Source organism: Lissotriton vulgaris, chromosome 9 (genome assembly GCF_964263255.1).
Source record: "Lissotriton vulgaris chromosome 9, aLisVul1.2, whole genome shotgun sequence".
In the NCBI taxonomy this organism is placed as follows: Eukaryota; Metazoa; Chordata; class Amphibia; order Caudata; family Salamandridae; genus Lissotriton; species Lissotriton vulgaris.
The window spans coordinates 728454554-728476513 of NC_141697.1; the positions used below are offsets into that span (position 1 = coordinate 728454554).

Here is a 21960-nt window from a genome sequence, read left to right on the forward strand (position 1 = left end):
GCCACCACCTCAATATATATCCTTAATATAATAATCCTCTGAGGATGGATACATATTAGCGTGGCGGCCCCTGGCAGGGATTTGGTGGCCTGCGGCTCTGTTCCATTTCCAAACACCCTGACCGACCCCTCTTCGGGGCCGCTCCCGGACCTCCTCTTCCGGGGCCCTCTACCTACGCTCCCTGCCCAGGGCCGCCATGAGCCTAGAGCCGCCCCTGACTTAGGATAGCCCTATAGACCAGAACATGCCCTATTTCCTCGGCATTGGCCAAGCCGTGAGATAGATGAGAGCCTGGAACTTTTTCAGTGTATGTGGAGCACGATCCGTGCAGACGTCACGTGGCGTCTCCGATGCTCAGCATCCCAGTCACAGGGCTCGGCAACAACGTGGCCAGTGTAGCGATGGGCTCCGGCGCGGCCGACGAGCATGAGCCGCTTTTCTATTTTTAAAATGGATGACTGATTCAGTCTGGTTCCAGGATTCCCTCGGGAAGCTGAAGGTGCTTACACACTCCCAGGCCGCTCACTGCGTCTGTCGACGAGATATCTGTCGTTTTAACACGCAGTAGCCAAGTATTTTCAGGCCTCGGGCGCACCCCAGGCAAGGAGGAAGGCAGCCTTTGATAGAGTATTACATTCTGATTGAGAGGACCTTGCCGCAGGCCCTGTGAGGGAGAAAGAGACAAGGAGCTGATGTGACGTCTACCTCAGCGGAAAGGAAAGGCCTACAGAAGTGGTGAATAAGCCCCTTTCAACGTCAGGACTGGATTGGGGGGAAGAGGGCTGCGGGCCCAGCACGCAGTTGTATTTGTAACCCCGTGACGCAGTTAGATGGGAGAGGCAAATCACCCCTTCTAACCCCGTCCAATTAAGCTTAATTCCAAAATAGCCCTCCTGCACTTTTTATGCACTCTTTTCACATTTAGCGTCGCGTTTACTCGCCTTCTTCTCCCCCTATTCTCTCTCTCTCATTCTCTTTCTCTCACCCTTCTCAGTCTTTTTCTTCGCTATTTCTCTCTTTCGCACTGAACTATTGACAATCTCTTTATTTCGTTCCACTGCCTCTTTTTCCCTCTATTTGGCTTCATCTCTGTCCTCCGATGCCTAAGTGGAGGAGACAAAAACGCCAAGAGGACTTAAAAAAATGCACGGGATCGTCCAGAGCAACAGGCTAATCTAAAAGTAAAGTTGGAAACCAGGCAGTCTCTGTTTGCTATATGAGATCAACAGAGCTTCGATACCTCAATGTTTCCATTCTGCACTTGGACCTTGTATGAACAGTGCAAACCTGCCAACCTGAGCCAACATCTCACTGAGTGAGAAGGGGGCGAGGGCGTGGCCTCGTGCCGAGAAGTACCTGAAAGGCACGTTTACCCCCACCGCGCCCTCAATCTCGCTCCCCCCCCCCCCCCCCCAAAAAAAAAAAAAGCTTACTGAGGCTGGTGCCGATGTCCTGGGGTGTTTATGGGAAAACGAGCCGAAATCCACTCTCTCCAGTGTTTTCAGCTCGTTTCCCAGTCACCGTGTGATATCGGCTCCTCGCCAGGTGACCATGTGATGGAAGCCTACATCATCTTTCTCATGGTGGCATAGTCCTTGCGGGGAATCATCTGCAGCACGTGTTGCATCTGTTCAATGCAAGCTGCTTCACTCAGGTGTTGTAGGCGCAGGCTTTAAAGGCGGAGAGCCCCAGGAGAGGGGTACATCACATTGTATTTTATTTTCGTGTCTCTTTTCAGACACTTCAGCTCCTGATGCTACAACCAGTAGCGACTGGTGGTGGGAGTGGGCGAATTTCTTTGCGCGCGCTGCATTGCATTTGGCAATCCAGTGCGTGCAACGAAATTCATTTTATTTTAAATTTGTTAACCTCCGTTGGGCTGTATTCCATACTTTACAACCCCCCACCCAGCTCCACTCCGCCCGCCTCACTGCCCGCAGCACTCCCACCACCCCACGCTCCTGGTTACAACTACCTCTATCCAGTGAGTACTGGGCAGTGCAAGTGGTGCTATGTCGTAGGACCCGACCCACTATGGGGTCTTATTGTTCATGACATTGCATGCTTTTTAGCGCAGTGTTAATGTTTATTTATAAGGTTTTATATAGCGCAAACATGATCCCGAAGGATATCAGAGCGCTTTACAATAGTTACAGTACAGTCAGCCCCTTAGCAGTGAAATGTTTGCTTGTGCACTTGGAAGGCTAATTCTACCCTTTCTCCCACTGTACTGTCTAATCCTTGATTTCTTACAAGAGATTAGAATCATCGGGGCCAGCTATCAACAGTGCAACAGGTGCAGTGGCACCGGTGCCCAGGGGCGAGAAGGGCCTGTTTCACCCAAATTAGTGGCTGATGTGTTTTTTTTTACTACCAAAGATTAGATGGGTCCCAATCCCCTTACAAAACCAAAGGAACTACACCACAAATTAAGCCACAAATTCATTTTAGTTTGAATTTCACTAAGGTGCCCGATGCCTGCAAGGCGTGCTGTCAGTCCTTGCTTTTCACACAACCGCGTATTTCATTCTTAGTCTTGTAGGTTTGCTTTTAACGCTGTCATTATTGGCTCAAAACCTCCAGCATGCAAAGTAAGGCTGGCTTGAAAGCCAAAATGGCGGAACGAGCCATGAATAACATGGAGGTCGCTTGGCAGCTAGGGTTTACCATTTCGCTAAGTGTTTTAGTTCATAGAAACTGTGCTTGATCCACACCCAAAACTAAAAGTAAGCTCTGCTCATTTATTTTGTGATCGTTCACTATTTAAGTCATATAATGCTTTAAAAAGAGCCATGACAATGCCAGCCAATTTGGCTTTTGTGTAGTGAAAACCTTTCTCCCACGTTTCATACAACACAGGCACAACATGGACAACATCAGTGCAACCTTCTGCTGCAAAGAACAGGTAAAGGAGACAGGAGGAGCCGTATTCTGTCACACACACAGCACAGGTGGAGACGGTACACACCTCCATTCCTCATAGACTGGCAACTTGAGCACCAAGGGGCATATTATCAAGCACAGTGTTAACATTATCGCCGCTTTAGCGGCAGAAAACTGCTGCTAAAGCGGCGATAATGGGCTTGATAATACGCCGTAGAGAATGCCCATAGAAGCCCATGTTCACACCAGAACATGGGCTCCTATGGGAATTCACAAGGGCATATTATCAAGCCCATTATCACCGCATTAGCGGCAGTTTTCTGCCGCTAAAGCGGCGATAATGTTAACGCCGTTTCTTGATAATATGCCCCCAACAGTGCTACTCTGTCTTCCTCACAGAACAGCTAGATTGCGCAACATCAGTGATAACGCCCCTCTTCATAGAACAGGTACAACAGAGCAGTGTAAGGTTTCTCTGTCACGCAAAAGATACTGCTTAGGTTGGAGCAGTGCAAGCTTCTCTCCCTCATGAGGCAGGCCCAGTTTTGGCAGTAGCGGTGCAAGCTATCCCCTCATGGACAAGTACAAGTTAGGAAGCTGGAGTGCAAACTTTGCTTCCTTGTGGAACGGGTACAGCATAGCAGCAGAAACAAATCTTGTCTCTTACACAGAATTCCGCTGCAGCGCAAGCTTCCCTCCCCAACCAGATTTAGCATGGCGCAGCAGTACTAATGCAAGCTTCCACCATTCACAGAAAGGGTACAGTCCATATTTGAGTGACATGTAGGTTGCATACAGGTTTCTGGGGCAGGGGCATAACCCGCTGGGAGGAGTGCATAGGTTGATGATTGAGTGGTGCTCTTGCTTCACCCTCATTTGTATTATTACCCTCATCTCTCACTCTCACTTTGCTTCACCCTTATTTGTATTTTCACCCTCATCTCTCACCCTCACTTTGCTCTTGCTTCACCCTTATTTGTATTATCACCCTCATCTCTCACCCTCACTTTGCTCTTGCTTCACCTTCATTTGTATTATCACCCTCATCTCTCACTCTCACTTTGCTCTTGCTTCACCCTCATTTGTATTATCACCCTCATCTCTCACTCTCACTTTGCTCTTGCTTTACCCCCATTTGTATTATCACCCTCGTCTCTCACTCTCACTTTGCTCTTGCTTTACCTTCATTTGTATTATCACCCTCATCTCTCACTCTCACTTTGCTCTTGCTTTACCCCCATTTGTATTATCACCCTCGTCTCTCACTCTCACTTTGCTCTTGCTTTACCTTCATTTGTATTATCACCCTCATCTCTCACTCTCACTTTGCTCTTGCTTCACCTTCATCTGTATTATCACCCTCGTCTCTCACTCTCACTTTGCTCTTGCTTTACCTTCATTTGTATTATCACCCTCATCTCTCACTCTCACTTTGCTCTTGCTTTACCCCCATTTGTATTATCACCCTCATCTCTCACTCTCACTTTGCTCTTGCTTTACCTTCATTTGTATTATCACCCTGGTCTCTCACTCTCACTTTGCTCTTGCTTTACCCCCATTTGTATTATCACCCTCGTCTCTCACTCTCACTTTGCTCTTGCTTTACCTTCATTTGTATTATCACCCTCATCTCTCACTCTCACTTTGCTCTTGCTTTACCTTCATTTGTATTATCACCCTCGTCTCTCACTCTCACTTTGCTCTTGCTTCACCCTTATTTGTATTATCACCCTCATCTCTCACTCTCACTTTGCTCTTGCTTCACCTTCATCTGTATTATCACCCTCATCTCTCACTCTCACTTTGCTCTTGCTTTACCCCCATTTGTATTATCACCCTCGTCTCTCACTCTCACTTTGCTCTTGCTTTACCTTCATTTGTATTATCACCCTCATCTCTCACTCTCACTTTGCTCTTGCTTCACCTTCATCTGTATTATCACCCTCGTCTCTCACTCTCACTTTGCTCTTGCTTTACCTTCATTTGTATTATCACCCTCATCTCTCACTCTCACTTTGCTCTTGCTTTACCCCCATTTGTATTATCACCCTCATCTCTCACTCTCACTTTGCTCTTGCTTTACCTTCATTTGTATTATCACCCTCGTCTCTCACTCTCACTTTGCTCTTGCTTTACCTTAATTTGTATTATCACCCTCATCTCTCACTCTCACTTTGCTCTTGCTTTACCCCCATTTGTATTATCACCCTCGTCTCTCACTCTCACTTTGCTCTTGCTTTACCTTCATTTGTATTATCACCCTCATCTCTCACTCTCACTTTGCTCTTGCTTTACCTTCATTTGTATTATCACCCTCGTCTCTCACTCTCACTTTGCTCTTGCTTCACCCTTATTTGTATTATCACCCTCATCTCTCACTCTCACTTTGCTCTTGCTTCACCTTCATCTGTATTATCACCCTCATCTCTCACTCTCACTTTGCTCTTGCTTTACCCCCATTTGTATTATCACCCTCGTCTCTCACTCTCACTTTGCTCTTGCTTTACCTTCATTTGTATTATCACCCTCGTCTCTCACTCTCACTTTGCTCTTGCTTTACCTTCATTTGTATTATCACCCTCGTCTCTCACTCTCACTTTGCTCTTGCTTTACCTTCATTTGTATTATCACCCTCATCTCTCACTCTCACTTTGCTCTTGCTTTACCCCCATTTGTATTATCACCCTCATCTCTCACTCTCACTTTGCTCTTGCTTTACCTTCATTTGTATTATCACCCTCGTCTCTCACTCTCACTTTGCTCTTGCTTTACCTTCATTTGTATTATCACCCTCGTCTCTCACTCTCACTTTGCTCTTGCTTTACCTTCATCTGTATTATCACCCTCATCTCTCAGTCTCACTTTTCTCAATCATGATGTTCATTCACTTTTCTCCTGCCATCGTTACCCCCAACCTACTCTCTTGCACGCCCTCTATTATACCAAATGTCCACACTTTCTTAGCTTCTATGTCACTTCCCTTTACCGCTTGTCTTACTTACTTTAAACTTCTACCTTTATCTCTCTCTCCTCCACCTTGGGCCAGTGCAAGGAATGTTGCCATCACAGAAGGATCCACCTTAATGTAGCCTATTCTCCAGCAGTGGTGCCACGTTTGCTGCTTGTACGTGAATATGCCATCCACTGTCGCTGGTATTCTAGGCATCCACCTAATATTCTCTTCCCCTAAAAATGCTGTATTCCCTCCTGTGTCTGATGTCATCCTCCCTTTCTCATAACTCCCCCTTGGTCTATTTCCTGACGTTCATCCTCCTAAAGCTGTGACTCCTCACACATTTTGCTTTCTCACCCCTCACCTCCATTTCTGTACGTGACATAACCTTTTCTCTCACCCTCCTCATCCAGTTCTCTCCACCCTCCAATACCCCTGCTTCACCTCTTTCCCTCTTACTTTCCATTAGTTTACCAAAGACACCCACATACTCTTCTTGACCATCATTTCACCTATGCCTTCCTTTCTTACTAAAAGCCTTTTCATGTCTCAGAGTTCTCCAATTTCTATTTCCAGGCATGAATAGTTCATCCAGACCAGGTTCTTGCTTTGCATTCTAACACTTCCAATACTGATTTCTGTAACGAGAAAAAGCAAGACTGCAAGTCCCAGAATGCAAAGTAAAAACCTTGAATGGGTGGGTTATTCTTGTATAGACCTAGAATAGTTGTGAGCTCTGCTGTCTTCTATTCTCGCCTTCTTCTCAGACTCGACTAAGATCCTCTGTCCTTTCCCACACAATTTCTTTACCATACTATTCTCCATCAAATGCACTCGGAAACTCTCTTCTTAATGAAACACCCTCCTTTCAACACATACACACAGCCCTCTTCCTACCAAGTCGTCTTTTCCCCTACAAACCTCCCTTACTTTCCCTAGGGGTGTCCGACAGGGATGTGTATTAGCTCCCACACTATTTTCCCTGTACGTTAACGGTGTGGTAGAGCACCTGCTTGACGAACCAGCAGAAGCACTCTCCCCGGGGGGAGTGCGGATCCCAACCCTGTTGTTTGCCGACGACACCCTCCTTATTTCAAAGACTCCCCTGGGTCTACAGAAGCTTCTGAACCGCTTTCAGGACTTTTGCTTAAAAAGAGGGCTGGTCATCAATGTGGATAAAACGAAATATTTGATTATGCACCCCCCACGGAAACTTGGTTGTCCTCCAGTCCTAAACTCCGTTCCTCTTGAGAGAGTCTCTGAATTTGACTACTTGGGAATTCGTATGAGTGACGCTTTGAGCTGGTCTCCCCACATCAATAAAATGATCCTTAGTCATAAAAGGGTGGGGGGAGCATTGTTAAGGGAGTATCGGAACTCATCAAAACAATGTGTAGCCCCAGTAATTGACATTTATAAAGCCAGGGCTGTCACAGCATCACTATACGGAGCGGAGTTATGGGGCCTCGGAAACTCGGAGGCTTTATCCAAGGCAGAAAACAAATTTTTGAAGGATCTTCTGGCCATTCCTTTGAGTACTCCAACAGTCCCGGTGCTTTTGGATGCAGGATGTAAATCAATCAAGGACCAGGCTCACCTCCGGCCCCTCCTCTTATGGGCACGCCTGTGGAGGGTCCCTGAATTGAAATCCTACGCGGATGGCCTGTCAGAGGTTATGGGAATGGGTGGTTGGCATAAGATCAAGTGGCTAAGGGACATTAAAAACCTCTTGGGGGAATTGGGTTTGGGGTCTTGTTGGACTACAAAATCCGCCCCACCGAAGGCAACCCTAAAAAAACTCTACTGGGAGTGGTTCTCGGCCCAGCTTATCGGCAATCCACGTCATTGCAATTCCACCGCTGTTTATTTAAAAATCAAAGACGTGGTTGCCTTTGAGCCCTATCTGGATTTGATCACATTACCAGCAGATCGGGCACTCTATATCAAATTCAGAGTGGGTACTTTACCCTTAGGAGACCTACTCTCAAGATGGAATATGCCTGCGCAGGTATCCCCCCATTGTGCCCTATGTTCCACCAGGCCTGAAACGGTGGCACACCTCCTTTTTGAGTGCCCCGATTACTCCTGTCCAAGAAGTCGCTGGCTCAAACCTCTTTGTAGACAATTGGGAACTCGCCAGTATATGGTGGCGTTACGCATTTTATTAACTAACACTTCCCCCCCATAGTCTGTGCTGTCTCCAAATTTTTAAAATGGGCATGGTTGATTCGCTTAAAAAGACTTTCCATTTCAATTTAATTCTTTCATAATTAATTTATTCTTGTACAAATGTACTTTCTTTTTACTTGTTTTTAACTCCAAATAGTCTTTTATACTATGATGTGCTGTTTTATATACATATGTAATGCTTTTATGATATCTGCATATCGAAATAAAGCTATCAACCTTACTTTCCCTTATCACCCTTGAAACCTGTCTTCTCTAGCTCATGGCCTCACGTCCATCTCCCACCTCCTGTTTCCCACACACAGCCAGTAACCTTTGATTTTACAAAAACATATAGATGTAATATACTTGCAGGGGCTTTCAGATAGCCCTTGTCATCTGTTGGTTTGCTGGAGTGTCATTTATTGTCATTGAGCTTCTGACTACCACAGCATACAGAATGTGGCAGTGTGTAAGCAAACTGGAGACATTTTATGGCAATATTCTGCCAAAGCGCAAAGTCCTTATCCACATAGAAAGTAGTTCCCTTCGATGCCTGAGACTTGTGGGTCATTGTGTGCTTTACCCTACAAAATGTTTTCATTTTGCATTTCTATAACTTACTTTTTAGGGCGTGCCTGGGCAGTGCATGCGCTGCTCTGCGAGGCATGCTGCATTCAGGTAGGGACTTGAACCCCGCCCACTCTCTGCCCATATTTTTCATTGGCTTGTGTCATTGTCCACTGTTAACTGTGGCTGTTCATTGGTCAAAAGGGTTAGTAGTCCCTCTTTAGTACCGCTTTGTCTCATTTTGTAACCTCCCATGGCGACACCCCCTATTACGAGTGTTGTTACTCAGTAGGCTTTAATTACAGCCTCCAAGCACAATTTTTTCAAATAGCAATAGTTCTCACATTTGCAAGAGTTTAAGCTATTGGCATTGTAAATGACAATGCCTTTTATTTATCTGTTTTAAAAACAACACATCAATAAAAGGCATTACCATTTACAATGCCAATAGCTCAAACTCTCGTAAATACAAGACCTATTGCATTGCAAATGCTTGTTTAAACTGTGTGAGGGGTCAGCAGCTCCTTAGACACTGCAACTGGCCCTTCAGCACCACCTGCATGCACAATAGTTGCAGCTGCCGTGTTTGTGAATGAGTTTCCAACCCATCCACGTGTCTCACTTGGGCATATGCACATGCAGGCATGCACATGCATCAGTGCACATTATTGAATGTTTTTGTAAAACTACGTTACAAAAATATTTAATGACGTCATAGCGTGCATTCGCACACATGTTCATGCATGGCAGCTAATTGTCTAAAATGCTTTTGTGATAAAAATTTACAAACGTTTTAAAAACAACTGACAACGTCACTAGGCTAGCAGCCAATAGCAGACATGTTTTCCTTGCCAATGCTTTCTCAAACTGATACTGGGAAAAAAATAAAGCTGGGCTCCACAATTCGGCAACATCCACTTAGTGGCTCTGCTAATGTTACTTGAAGAGAAAATCCTAACCAGGATGAAAGACTAAAATCAAAGCAGCAATCATTTCAATATAAAACACATGTATTTGTGTAAAAGAAGCAAAATAAAGCTTTGTTGTAATTGACAAACAGACTTTGCTTTGATTCTATGTAATTATGATCAAGCCGGACACACACCAGCCATCCTCTTCAAAAAGTTCTGTTGATGAGAGGAAGGTGCACACGGGATGGAGTCAAAGTCATCAAATTAGTCCAGCAGTTCCCTTTATTGTAGAAAAAATCCTTAAAACATGGACATCAGCCAACACGTTTCATTTCCTTGGGGGAACTTCATCAGAGAGTCTATATCTCCAGGGGCAACCGTGGTGCATATAGATATATATAACTGGAACCCCCACAGTCAGGGTCAAACGTGTTCCAATTGGCCCCCTTGATAAGGAAAGTCCATTTATCCCACAGATCCTGGAGATATAGACTCCCACCTGACTTGTCAGGGTTTTTTTTCAGCTTACTCTGGACGTACGTCTAAGGGATTAGTTGCTCTAAAGTAACACATTAGTGAAAAGAGAATATCTTTGACCACATATTTCAAGTCCTGATGAAGTTCCCCCAAGGGAACGAAACGCGTTGGCTGATGTCCATGTTTTAAGGAATTTTTCTACAATAAAGGAAACTGCTGGACTAATTTGATGACTTTGACTCCATCCCTGGTGTACCTTCCTCTTATCAACAGAATCGATCTCGCTGAATGCTAGTTGAACTTAACTGCGGCAAGCTCAGGAAGTGGATGCACAGGACACGTATTACTCTCATATAGGGATTGAGGTGCTGAACCTTTGGTCAGCCGCGGCTAAGACTTTTCTATATCCCCTTCAAACGGTTTTGAAAGTGAGGGCAGCGCGTGCTATGGAATTACAGAATCATCTTGCACCTATTCAAAATGTGAGGGCCGCCAATGCTGAATGTTATATGACTGACTGCAGTTCATAAGGAAATTTGAATGGCTGATCAGTCAGTCCCATATGAGTGAGTGTTACCAGCCCTTGAGTCGCTCCCGGAGGCGAAGTGAAGGATCCTGATTTTCCATCACAATATCCACCCTCACCACCATTGACTAACAGTCATTCCAAAATGACCTTGTTTTAGAAATCTCTGCTTCGTTTTTAGGTCGAGCCTGGGCAGCACATGCGCTGATGCGAGGCATGCAGTAGTGGAGTATGGCTTTGAAGCCCCGCTCTCTCTCCACTCATATTTATAATTGTCTTGTGTCATTGTCCTTTGTAACCGATGGCTGCCGAGTCGTTATTAGGCTTGTTAGTCCCTCCTTGGTAGCGCCTTGTCTGCATTTGCTCCCTCCCATACCACCTGGACCTTTTACTTCGGTTGTTACATGGTACATCCTATTTAGTCTGTGAGCACTATTTTCTTTACAGAGTTTCTCCTACTGCAGGCACAACGTGCTCTCCTCGCCACGCGCTCTTTCACTTTCAAGCAGCCCCGGACAATGGCGCTGCTTCTTTGATTTGAAATAGGTCTTGTATTTACAAGAGTTTGAGCTGTTGCCATCGTAAATTACAATAGCTTAAACTCTCGTAAAAGCAAGACCTATTGCATTGCAAATGCTTGTTAAGATGTATTGTGACCTCATTCACTATCACTATTACTCTTTTCACTGGTTGTGGGCTTGAGCTTAGAGAGGCAACGACATTGACACAGGCCCTTGCAGAGGGGAGGGTGTCACTCTCTGCCTGTGTAGTTTAGTTGGAGGATACAAGGAAAATATCCCATCAGCACGTGACCTTCTTGTGCCGGAGCGGAAGGTAATCTAATTCCATCTGCTCAACGCTGGCCCTCCCCCCCGCACAAATGCAATCGAATTGTCTCTTTTGTATTTATGGTGTCTCAAAGCAGGCAGAGAACAAAAGCAGAGCAGGGCTAGCCCTAGTGCTGGCAGGCTAAACCTCAACTTTAGGAGTGTTGAGGAAAAGGAATGTAGAAATAGAAACTTGTAAGAGTAGCCCCTTCGATGCTTGTGACAAGGTCAACTTGTCATGGGTGTTACCTGCGCTGTGCTTATGACGAGTCGACCTTGTCACAAATAATGGGATTTTGAAAATTGCAGCACACAGCGGGAATATACAACAGCAATGATGTGGGTAGGAAGTATATGTAGAAATTGAAAGGTTTTGAGAGAGTAAGGGGTGGGGATATATTAGGCAAGTGCAGATGGGAGGGAGTGGCCCGTGCAGTTAAGAGTGGTAGGGCCAGGTTGGGGGGGGGGGGGTATTCGACAGACGATCATGAGGCGAAATTAAAGAAATAATCGATTTTCCCTCGTCGAAATCCCCTACCACCAGCACCTGGCCCCGCTGCTCCTACCTGCATGGGCGGCTGCTGCAGAGGGGTCGTTTTTGATGTGAGGGCATAGGTAATGACGTTTGCAGTGAGTGGCTAAAGCCAAACAATGCTTATCCTGTTTGTGAGCTCAACTTGCTTCCAATAAATGTGGTCTTTTCCACTTTACAGAAGTGGGAGAGGTTTTCCTTTCACCAATGTAGCTTCTTCAAAAGATGGGGTGAGACCTAACTAAAGCATAGACCTTGTTTTTCTAAATTTCCGCTGCCTACCTATGGGGAGACGCACTTTTTATTTTTAGAAGTTAACCATGTCTACTTATATATATCCACACATTCAAAGTGATAGTAGAAAAAATCCATAGTCAATCAAGTTAATCTATTAGCGGTTCGGTTGCATTGTCATTACTAGTAGCCCGTTAATTCAAAAGAAGCAGGTAATGGTAGTCACCACCATCATCTGTTTTAGTCATTCAGAAACACCCCATGCCAGGCTATTTTGCTTGGAGATTTCACCTGCTGAAAGCAGACAAAGGCTCATGGTGAAATTCCATTGGAGAACATAGTAAGTCCAATTCCTACATGTTAGTTTCCAAAATTTCATAATACCCTTTATTCCTTCCTTAAGACCTCTCTCCAGAATTACTGGGACCACAGGTAATAGCAATTCTGTGTGTGAGGGGAAATGATGGGTATTTTACTGGGGCACTAGTAACGAGGGGCCCAACAGCCCACAATCCTATAGAATTTCACCAAATCTGTTCGCCCCGTGTGAGTCGTTGACTTTTTAAAATTCATGCCCATCACTTTCACATATACAAAAATGCTTAAAATTACCTACATTTTAAATTCAATATTTGAACATTTGAACACCAGTTCAGAAACCTGAAGAACTCTTCTAGTCTCTAGCAAAATTCAGATATGGAGAATAACTCCTTTATGTGCAAGCCATCACCAGGTGCCTGACAAATGAGCAACAGTGAGCCTAGAGATTAGAGGTAAGTAGTGCTTAATTTGTGCCAGTGGTTGCAAGTGGTGGCATCATCCTACGTCGACACAGAGCAAGTGAAAGAAAGGCATCAAGAGAAAAAAAAGAATAAGGCAGGAAAATAATGACAAAGGTAGAAAGTAGGGATGAAAATGATCTTGCAAGAGTGAGATAAACCAACAGGAAATGTAGAACCAGGTGGAGTCAAGAGGAGTAAGCCTTGGTATTAGGCAATCTGGTACTGGACGCATGTAAGAAATATGTTGCAAGCTGCATTGCGCAGCGGCACCAAAGTCATTCTTATTTCTAAAGGATGGTGTTGGCCATGATTATCTAGAAAGGCCACCCATGGGTGACTCAATCCAGGATTAGTTCAGCCTGTTCCCTTGAGCTTGTTGTGCAATCCTTCCCACGCCAGAGGGTCGTCACAACTTGAGTTTTACCAAGGAATCCCTTGATGCTCTTATCTGTAGATACCTCCTCTTGCAACTCAATTACCGCCCCTCCCTCAACTTTCCCCTTGTTCCCCTGTCACACCCACACAAGAATCCAGCCAATTCTACACAATCACTGTGCACCCCAGTCCTTGCCCATGCAGAGCCTGGAAATCCCATGTCACCAAGAACACCTACAGCCTTACCTTAGGTAAAGTGTACTGCCACCTATAGGGGGAAATGGCCTTTACAACGGGGGCTGAGCCACGTGGGCCGGTTCCATACAAAGCAGAACACCGCTTACCTAAACCCCACATATGCCTTAACCCCACATATGCCTTAACCAAGCAAATGCCTTAACCACGCATATGCATAGTTAAGGCAGTCAGCGGTCTAGATGTGCAGATGGGCGAGGAAATGAACAGGAAGGATCGGGAGAAGAAGCTCCGGGACACGGCATTGTAAGTGGGGATGGGTGTGGGGGAGTCATTTTTAAAGTTGGGGTACAGTTTTAGGGCTTAGGGCGGGGGATCGGGATAGTTTTAGGCATGTGGCAGGGTTTTAGGGCTCAGGGCAGGGGGGCGGGGCAGTTTAAAGGGCTGGGGCAGGGTTTTAGGGCTCAGGGCAGGGGAAGGGACAGTTTTCAGGGGTAAGGGGCAGTTTTCAGGGGTACAGGGCCGTTTTGGAGCTCAGGGCGGGGGGCTGGGGTTAGAGTAATTTTTTGGCAGGGGCTGAGTTTTAGGCCGCAGGGCGGGGGAGGGGAAGGGGCAGTTTTCAGGGCTGGGGGTCAGTTTTAGGGTTCAGGGGGCTGGGTTTGGATAGTTTTTTAGGAGGGGCGAATGTTAGCGCTCAGGGTTAGGAGTCCGGGTAATTTTAAGGGCTGGGGCAGGTGGATTACAGATCTGGGGTATCGGGTGTTAGGCTGCAGGGTGGTGGGTACTGGGGTGTGCAATTTACCACGCATATCCCTTTAGGAATCATACCTTTACCACAAAATTTGCTGTAAAGGCATGCGTGGTAAAGACGCAGTTGTGGTTCAGACCTCATTATTTTGACATGTGTGGTTTAGGCATGTGTGATCGTATCATACAATCCCTATAGGGCCTTTTATGGGAACGGTTGGAAGAACATTCAATGCCCTCCGCACCTCCGCACCCGAGACTTAGTCTCAGCAAACACACGGATTGCAATAATAGGGAAGAGATAAGAAGGAGCGTTAGGAGAAAAACTGTAATTTAACTTCCACATTAACTCACATCAAAGTGGAGGACGTTTTAAGGTCAGGCAGCAAAGATTAAGTCTGTCTTTTGTTTTTACTTAAAAAAAATCAGGAATCTCTAACCTGAATTGGCAGTGTTAGCATGTAAAGCAAACACCCCAAGATACACACGTTAAGTAAAGGTTTCCTACACTTCTTTTCATTTATTGTATATAAAAACAGCCAGAGGAAATGTTTCCTGTGTAAACCAGTGCTTTGAGGCTCCGGGCATAGAAACAGCAGGATAAATTGTGCATGTTAATGTGTCTAAGCTGCTCCAGACTCCCGGATCCTCTAGAGCCCCAGAACTCGCTTTGCATTATTACTTATTGATTTTTTCTTCTCCATCATTAGGCAGGATTGGTAACCTGAAAACCTTCACCTTTAGCGTTCAGGCCAGCGAAGCTTTACCAGGGAGACATGTGGGCTCTGAATAGTAATAAGGAGCTGGTCATTGCTATGTGGGGCACTCGCGATGGCCCTCCATCCAGCTCGCGTGCTCTAGCCTGCTGCCTAAAGCTCAGCGCCTCTGGGAAACCAGAGGAGATGCTTTCCTATTACATGGGGGAGACCAAGTGGTCTTTAAACGGTGGACTACTCCACCCGTATGTTAGGGTGAGTCGGTGACACATGCCAACATTTTAGAACAGGAAAGTAGGATATTTTGGAAAATAAATGGGGCAATGCATTTTTCCCATTGTCTTCTTTTGAAGCAGAACCGATTTCAGGCAGGAGACATCTAAAAAAAAACAACAATTTTTAACTATAAAAATCGCGAGTCTCCCACCGGATTGGGTGTCTCGGCATGGATGGGCCTGGATGGCTTTTAAGAGAGTGCCATCTCAGGGAAAGAGGAGCACTTACTCTATCATTGATTAATGTTGGAAAATATTATGCTAAAAACAGTGGTACGATATAGTGAAAAAAAACATCATGGCTCCAGTCACTCTTTAATGGGACATCGGTAATGTCTTTTGTGACTTAGGTCCTTGCTGGGAGTAAGTGTCGGAGGAGGGCCTCCAAAATATCCTCAACGACTTACCCTCTAAATTCTGATCAAGCACTAAAATGGCCCGCTTTCAAGTGATCTCACATGGAATGTTTGACTACTTGTTTTATTTTGTTTTGTTGGAGGGGGTACCCTCTAGTCCATTGAAATTCTTCATCTTTCTTACAGTATTTAAAATATTATGGTGCAAACATGAAAAAAATGTGTTTGTAATTGGTGGGGTGTTAATGCTACAATTAATCCTAGAAAAGGGTGCATTGCTTTAACACGTTTGAAGATCATTGCTTTATTTAGCAAATATCCGCCATACTGTCTCACAGTTTTATGAGATCGTAGCTCGAGAGATGTGTGGGGTAAAATGGGTTCAGCAGTGTTGTGTATGTGTGTGAGCAGTGGGGGTGGGTTGAGTGCAGGCTAGCATGTGTTAGACTGAACAGTGACGGATATTCAGTAAGTGGGAAGTGTTCTAGGTACAGTGAAATAAGGTGAGAAGTAATTGGTCTACAATAGTGATGTCTGTGGGGTAGAAAGGTTAAGGTCGGTCATGATTGGTTTGGAGCAGTGCTGGTGGGAAGGGTGCTGCATGGGCTAGAGAGGGCTCAGTTTAGTGGTTGACTGGTGTAAAATAGTTGGATGGATGGTGTTCAGGTTAGCATGGGTTAACTGGAGCACATATCAGCTTGATAAGTGGGGATAAGGAAGATGGGGACATGGATTCCTGTAGATATTTTTGGTTAGGATCTAGGCAGTTGCAGGAGGAAACTGTTTAATGGGCTATAACCTCCCTTGATCAGTGGGAATGTGATTGTCAAGCATTGATTGGGGTCTGGTGGGTAGTTATTGTTCTTGAGGACTTGCAGGTTTGAAAGGTGGGATTTTCACACAAAAAAGATGGGGGAGCGGGAGCCAATTGAAAGGTGGGATGCCTGCAACAACTTATGGTTGGTCTTGAATGAGGTGCAAGATGTGAAATAGTTTATTTTTAGCAGTGATTGTCATGGACATGTGATGGACACTGGTAAGAGTGGCAGAATTGGTTTGATGATTAGAGATTAGTCTTGAATGCTGAGGTGGTAGAGTGAGTTCAAGTAGGTTGTATTTGATCTCAAATATTTGGGAAGAAGAGAGTAGAGTAAGGAGGTTTTTGTGGTGTGACTTCTCCATGGTTGAAGTGGGGGTGGAATGAATGCCGTAAGATACGTTCTTCATCTGGCTGGTAATGGAAACCGGAGAGTAGAATTGGTGTATGTGCAGAATGATTTGTCAGCGATTAATCAGGACAAGTTTCAAGGGGGAGACAGTCAAAAGGGCATAGATTAGTGTAGACCAGCCTGGATTAATTGGAGTTGCCACTGATTCCAAAAACAACAGCTCTTGAGGAAAGAGGGCAAGAGAAGATGAGACGTGAGGCACATAGATTTGTGAGGAACACTGGAGTATGTTAAATATGGAATATGGGACATGGACACCATGCACCCTGGCTCTTTGACAACAAACTCACACATGAATCTGTTGCATGAGAGGAATTGCTGAACAAGAAGATATTTGTGACACTCAGACCTCTTTTCCATTTTTTGTAGGTGGAGTTAACGGGTAGCAGTGTGTTCGATTACATTCACCCCGGAGACCACACTGAGGTTGCAGAACAGCTTGGATTAAAAAGCCCTGACCGATCTCCCGTCTCCTTATCAAGCAATCAGAAGCCTCTCAGCAATGTGTCCTCTTCATCCTCTTCCTCATCGTCGTCGTCTCTTGTTGAGGGATCCGACACAGGTAAACATCCTGTACTTCATTAGAAAACATCACAGAAAAAATTGTGAATCAGGGTCCCACAGCAAGCAACTTCCATTCACCAAATAAGCTCTGGCCTTATTCTGAAAGATTAACCCCTTCGCTGCTCATGACGATCTCAGCTCGTCATGCAGTACACTGGTCGTGTGCTCATGACGAGCTGAGTTCGTCATGAACAATGGGAATGCTGGAGTAACAGCACAGGAGGGGAAAATCCATAGCAGCCAAGGTGTTAATATCTCAAAAAGGAAAATAAACCAAGTATGTTTTTTCTGAACCCCAAAGAATTTATAAAGATCAATGCGTAGCCAGAGATGTAAATATCTGCTATTTGCAAATGTCCTCGTGCCTAAAGTACATATATTAGAAACGAATCTATCTCCCATTCCACACTTACAAAGACAACATAAATCACATCAACACCATTTATATCAAAGTCACATACCCCAGAGACAACGGTTTCCAACCAAAACCAACACTCTCAAAGACACACAGACCTTGGTGATTGAGTGGAAGCAAAACTCAAATGATGTATACCTCACAGAGGTCCACTCCTGCACTGTTTGCCTTTCCTCTTCCTGCAGTTGTGTTCACAGCTATTTATCTCAGGATTGTCCATGGCAAGTACAGGAGGGGCAGGTCATGCTACATCTATGATGGTGGCCGACGGCCTAATGCATCGGCTCCAGAGCTCTGTGTCACAGGTGCAAAAATAGGCAATTCATTTCAACCTTTATTCTCCCAAGCCTAATAGAATGAGTATCATTTAGCTGGCTAAGAATATACTTCAGTTATTCAATGCCAAAATACCCCTAGGAGTGAACGTGCCATTTACAAATACACGTTCTGCTGTTTTAGGGTAATCTGCTTAGAATTCATCTTCCTACAATGACTCGAAATCGTTTAATATTATCAGTAGATATCCTGAAAATGAGGCATGGATTTGTCTGTGCTGGACCTACACAGAACTCCATCATTTTGGAAGAGACTGGGCTTTTGAGGTTTTTAGGTGCTGGCCACTTTGGGTTTCAGCATTGTAAAGTATCTGCGGGAATTCGGGCCCTGGTTGCAGCAGGCCCTTTCATCGTCTGGATGGTGGTGGTGGTGGGAGAGAGATGCACCACAGAGCAGCATAACTATCTTATCCCTCATATATCACCACCACAGGTATTACTTTAATTCCATTGGGAACTCCTCAACCAGCTCATCCAATGTTAGCAGTCATATAATTTTTGACCCTGTTTCTTCTTGACGAACCTTCACCCAAAAATATTTGACAAAAAACATATAAGCATGGTGGATAGCGATTATGAGCACGGATACTGGGAGGCTTGCATTGTAATTTCACTTGTAAACATAAAAATACCCTGTCATTTTTTGCTTTATTTATGCCCGCTTACCTTTCTACGGGCTTATTGCAAGTTACAGCTGCTCTCCATGGGTTCGGAAGCAAAGAACAAGGTAAGCTCTGTCCAGGGGGGAGCCGTGGCCCTTGCAGGTAAAATCGGTGGGGCCGGGTGGCAGCGGGGGGGGGGGTGGGGGGTTTGATGAGTTGATGACGAGGGAAAGTTAAGTAAATAAATAATTTTCCCTTGTCATTGTCTGCCGAAATGCACCTCAACGGCCCCTCTGCTCCTCCCTACATAGGCCGCGCCTGCAGGTGCATCATTAGGTAGGTTGAAAATAGAGGGTACAAATTAGAGACGGACTGTTTCTTAGATGCCATGCATTTAGCTATATAACTGATGTACTAGTGAGTCGCATTGCAAAATTTGGAATTGCAAGAGTTTGCAAAACCTTGATCCATGAAAATTTAATTAGGCACGAGATATTATGCAGCTGCAAGTGAATGCCTGCAAATGCAGAAGCAGAACCCGACAAGGGATGGCGGACCTCCATTCCTGCAGCTGCATTAAGCAGCCATTGTCCCTTAGAGGAACAGGTGCTACTAAAAATTTTTTTTTTAAATGACATCAGTGTGAAGCAAGCAGTGTTCTCCAGGGCCTCCTCGTGCTTGCTTCCCCCTGAGACAGGCAGCGACTGTTTCCAAAGAAGAAGCTGTCCTATAGGAATACTTTTCCTTCGTGAGGCAGATGCTACACCAAAGTGGGTGCTGGTATCTGATCAATGGTTTGCTATATCAATAGCAGTTGAAAAGCATTGATACATACCATTACAACTCCCAGGTAGGAGGACGGTCTGACTGGGGTTTACCCAGGAAAACACTCTTTTGCAGCCTAGGTGTAGCAAATTTGCCTTTTCTTCATGGTCACAGATTTTCTGCATATTTCTGGAGCTTATACTTGCTAGTATTTGAACTCTGTGTGCTGTGACATTGTTATCAGTTCCACAGCATGTACACCTCAAATTGCTTTGTGCATGGGCCCCTAGGTTTAATAAAAAGTGTGAGCTACTTTCGACAAAGATCTCTGCCACAGGCACCTGGCCACTGGGCAGTGCACCTTTATGAGGAGGAAGCTGTTAAAATGTATCTTCCCCAGACCTCGTGTTTCAGTCATTAGCTTCAACATAGCAGTGCTTGTCCTGTCCCATAGGAATTCTGTGTTGCACTGAAGGGGAAGGTCAGGTTACCAGGCCACCAGTTGCAGGTTCTGTTTCTGTGCTAATGCAGTCATGGCAACGAACTTTGATTGTTTCCGGGGTCACGCCAGCTCTGTCAGAATATGGAACTGGAGGCCTACAATGCATGCCTCAGTTGACTTGCTAAACAAGAGGAAAGAACTAGAATTGTGGTAGCATGCACACAGTCCTGACTGAAGGACTTGCCTTACGTAGCTGATGCGATACTATGTAAAACTAGATTTTCTCTTTGGAACACGGAGTTATTTATACTGCAATGAAGAGCCTGGCTTAGTCTTGGCATTCTCGACAAAGTTCAGTTTCATTTTCTTTCTGCACATAATGTCTTTATTTCTTAATTTGCATCCCAGTGGCTGTATGTAAGAATACTGTGAGCAAAACAAAGTTGTGCAAAAATATCAAATATAAATACACACGTTTTATTTGATTCAGACCTCGACTGCGGTCAACAAATATAAATCCATAAGGTAATTGGATTTAAACTTTTAAGATTACTTTAAAACTCGTAATACACATTGTAAATTTAAAATGAACAGATTAAAAGTACATGCGCTAATACTTATTCGGTATGCACGCTTTTAGAACAATTCTAAGAAACTTTTTAAAAACTTAAACAGGTTGTGGCAAACAAATTCATTGAGTGGAGATTTGCACAGCGTAATTAAGTCTTGAGTTAAAGTGACGTTGTATTTAAAACGTATAGGGTTTATAAAACGTTGTCATGCCTCTACCAAAGTCTGATGTGGATAAACAAGAAGTACGTGGAAAAGATCTTTCACTCCTCCGATACACAAATCACAGACATCTGAGGAATGTTCTAGGGACTGCCATCTAGAGGAACAAGATTTTAAAGGAAGTCTTCCTAATCACAGAAGATAAATACAGCTCCTTACTCTATGTTCTAGTTGAAACTGTAGATAATACACAGGAGTTTTATATACTAAATTTTCTGCAATTTTGTTAAATGCTTTAATTGGGTACAGTTCTCCCTATCTAGTGCAAAGCTTATTCTTGGCGTTGTATGTGTTAAAAACATCTTCAAATGGGCTGGAGACCACGCCTGCAAAAGTGCAACAGTGCATTGGGATACCTCAAGGGCTAGTTTGAGATTCCTATTAAAAGTGTGCAGAGCCGAATCTTCTCCAAAGGTCTCTTGTTTTAATATGTGTCTTAAAGTGCCAGAGGTTTCATGTAAAAGATTAAAAGTCTACCGTATAATATTAGAAATGGCTCAAGCGTCTGTAATTGTTATAGAAAGCTCTAGGCGTAAAGCTTTAACTGGAACTGATTGGGTGACTTTCAGCAGTTTTCGTAAGATAGCCCCTTCTTTCACTTTTATTGGACACCAGGTTTTAACCTGTATATATTCCAAGGCATAAGACAGAGTAGGTGGAATTTTCATAATCTAAACCTCCAGCATGGATTTAAAATGCCTATTCCCAGTTGAGCAATAGAATCTCTGTAATGCCCCTACATGGGAGTCTGCCTTTCGCCCAAGGTGCCGAAAATGGGAATCGTTTTTTTGAGGTTGTATGCAAAGATTCGGCCCAAATAAACATATTCTTTCACTATCTCTATTGATTTACTTCCCATTGTCCAGGTAAAAGGCAAACATTTCCTTCTTCCTCTGAAAGGTAGAATTTTAGTTTTGGAGATGTTAGGGACCAGAAAATTCTCTTTTGAGTATCTATTTAATTCTACTAAATAGGGGTACGGTCGAGTTTGACAATATCATCCGAGTACATTAGGCTATGGATTTCACGTTGCGCTAGCTTAGGGGGAAAATTATTAGTTTGGCAAAAGTAATCTGGAAGATCGCTTATATAGATGGAAAATAACAAAGGTGCAAGAAGGCAACCTTGTTTCAGATCATTCATTATGGGGTTTTGACTAGTTAGGCCCTGTTCTCGCCCCATTTTGACTCTACACCACGTTGCTGTGTGCAGAATTGTTATATGTGGAACAAAAAATAAGCACATCATATGCAGAAATCGAAATAAGAAGCACTTTCCGACTACTTAGCGC

General features: G+C 44.4%; 1 protein-coding gene across 1 annotated transcript in view; it reads left to right on the forward strand.

Annotated features, from left to right (window-relative positions):
* Nucleotides 1-21960, forward strand: part of NPAS1 (neuronal PAS domain protein 1) — a 514689-nt gene that overhangs the window by 404521 nt on the left and 88208 nt on the right. Inside the window, exon 5 of the mRNA XM_086938467.1 lies at nt 17124-17316. Within this exon, the coding sequence (XP_086794593.1) occupies nt 17124-17316 (193 nt within the window). The remainder of the gene's footprint in view (nt 1-17123; nt 17317-21960) is intronic.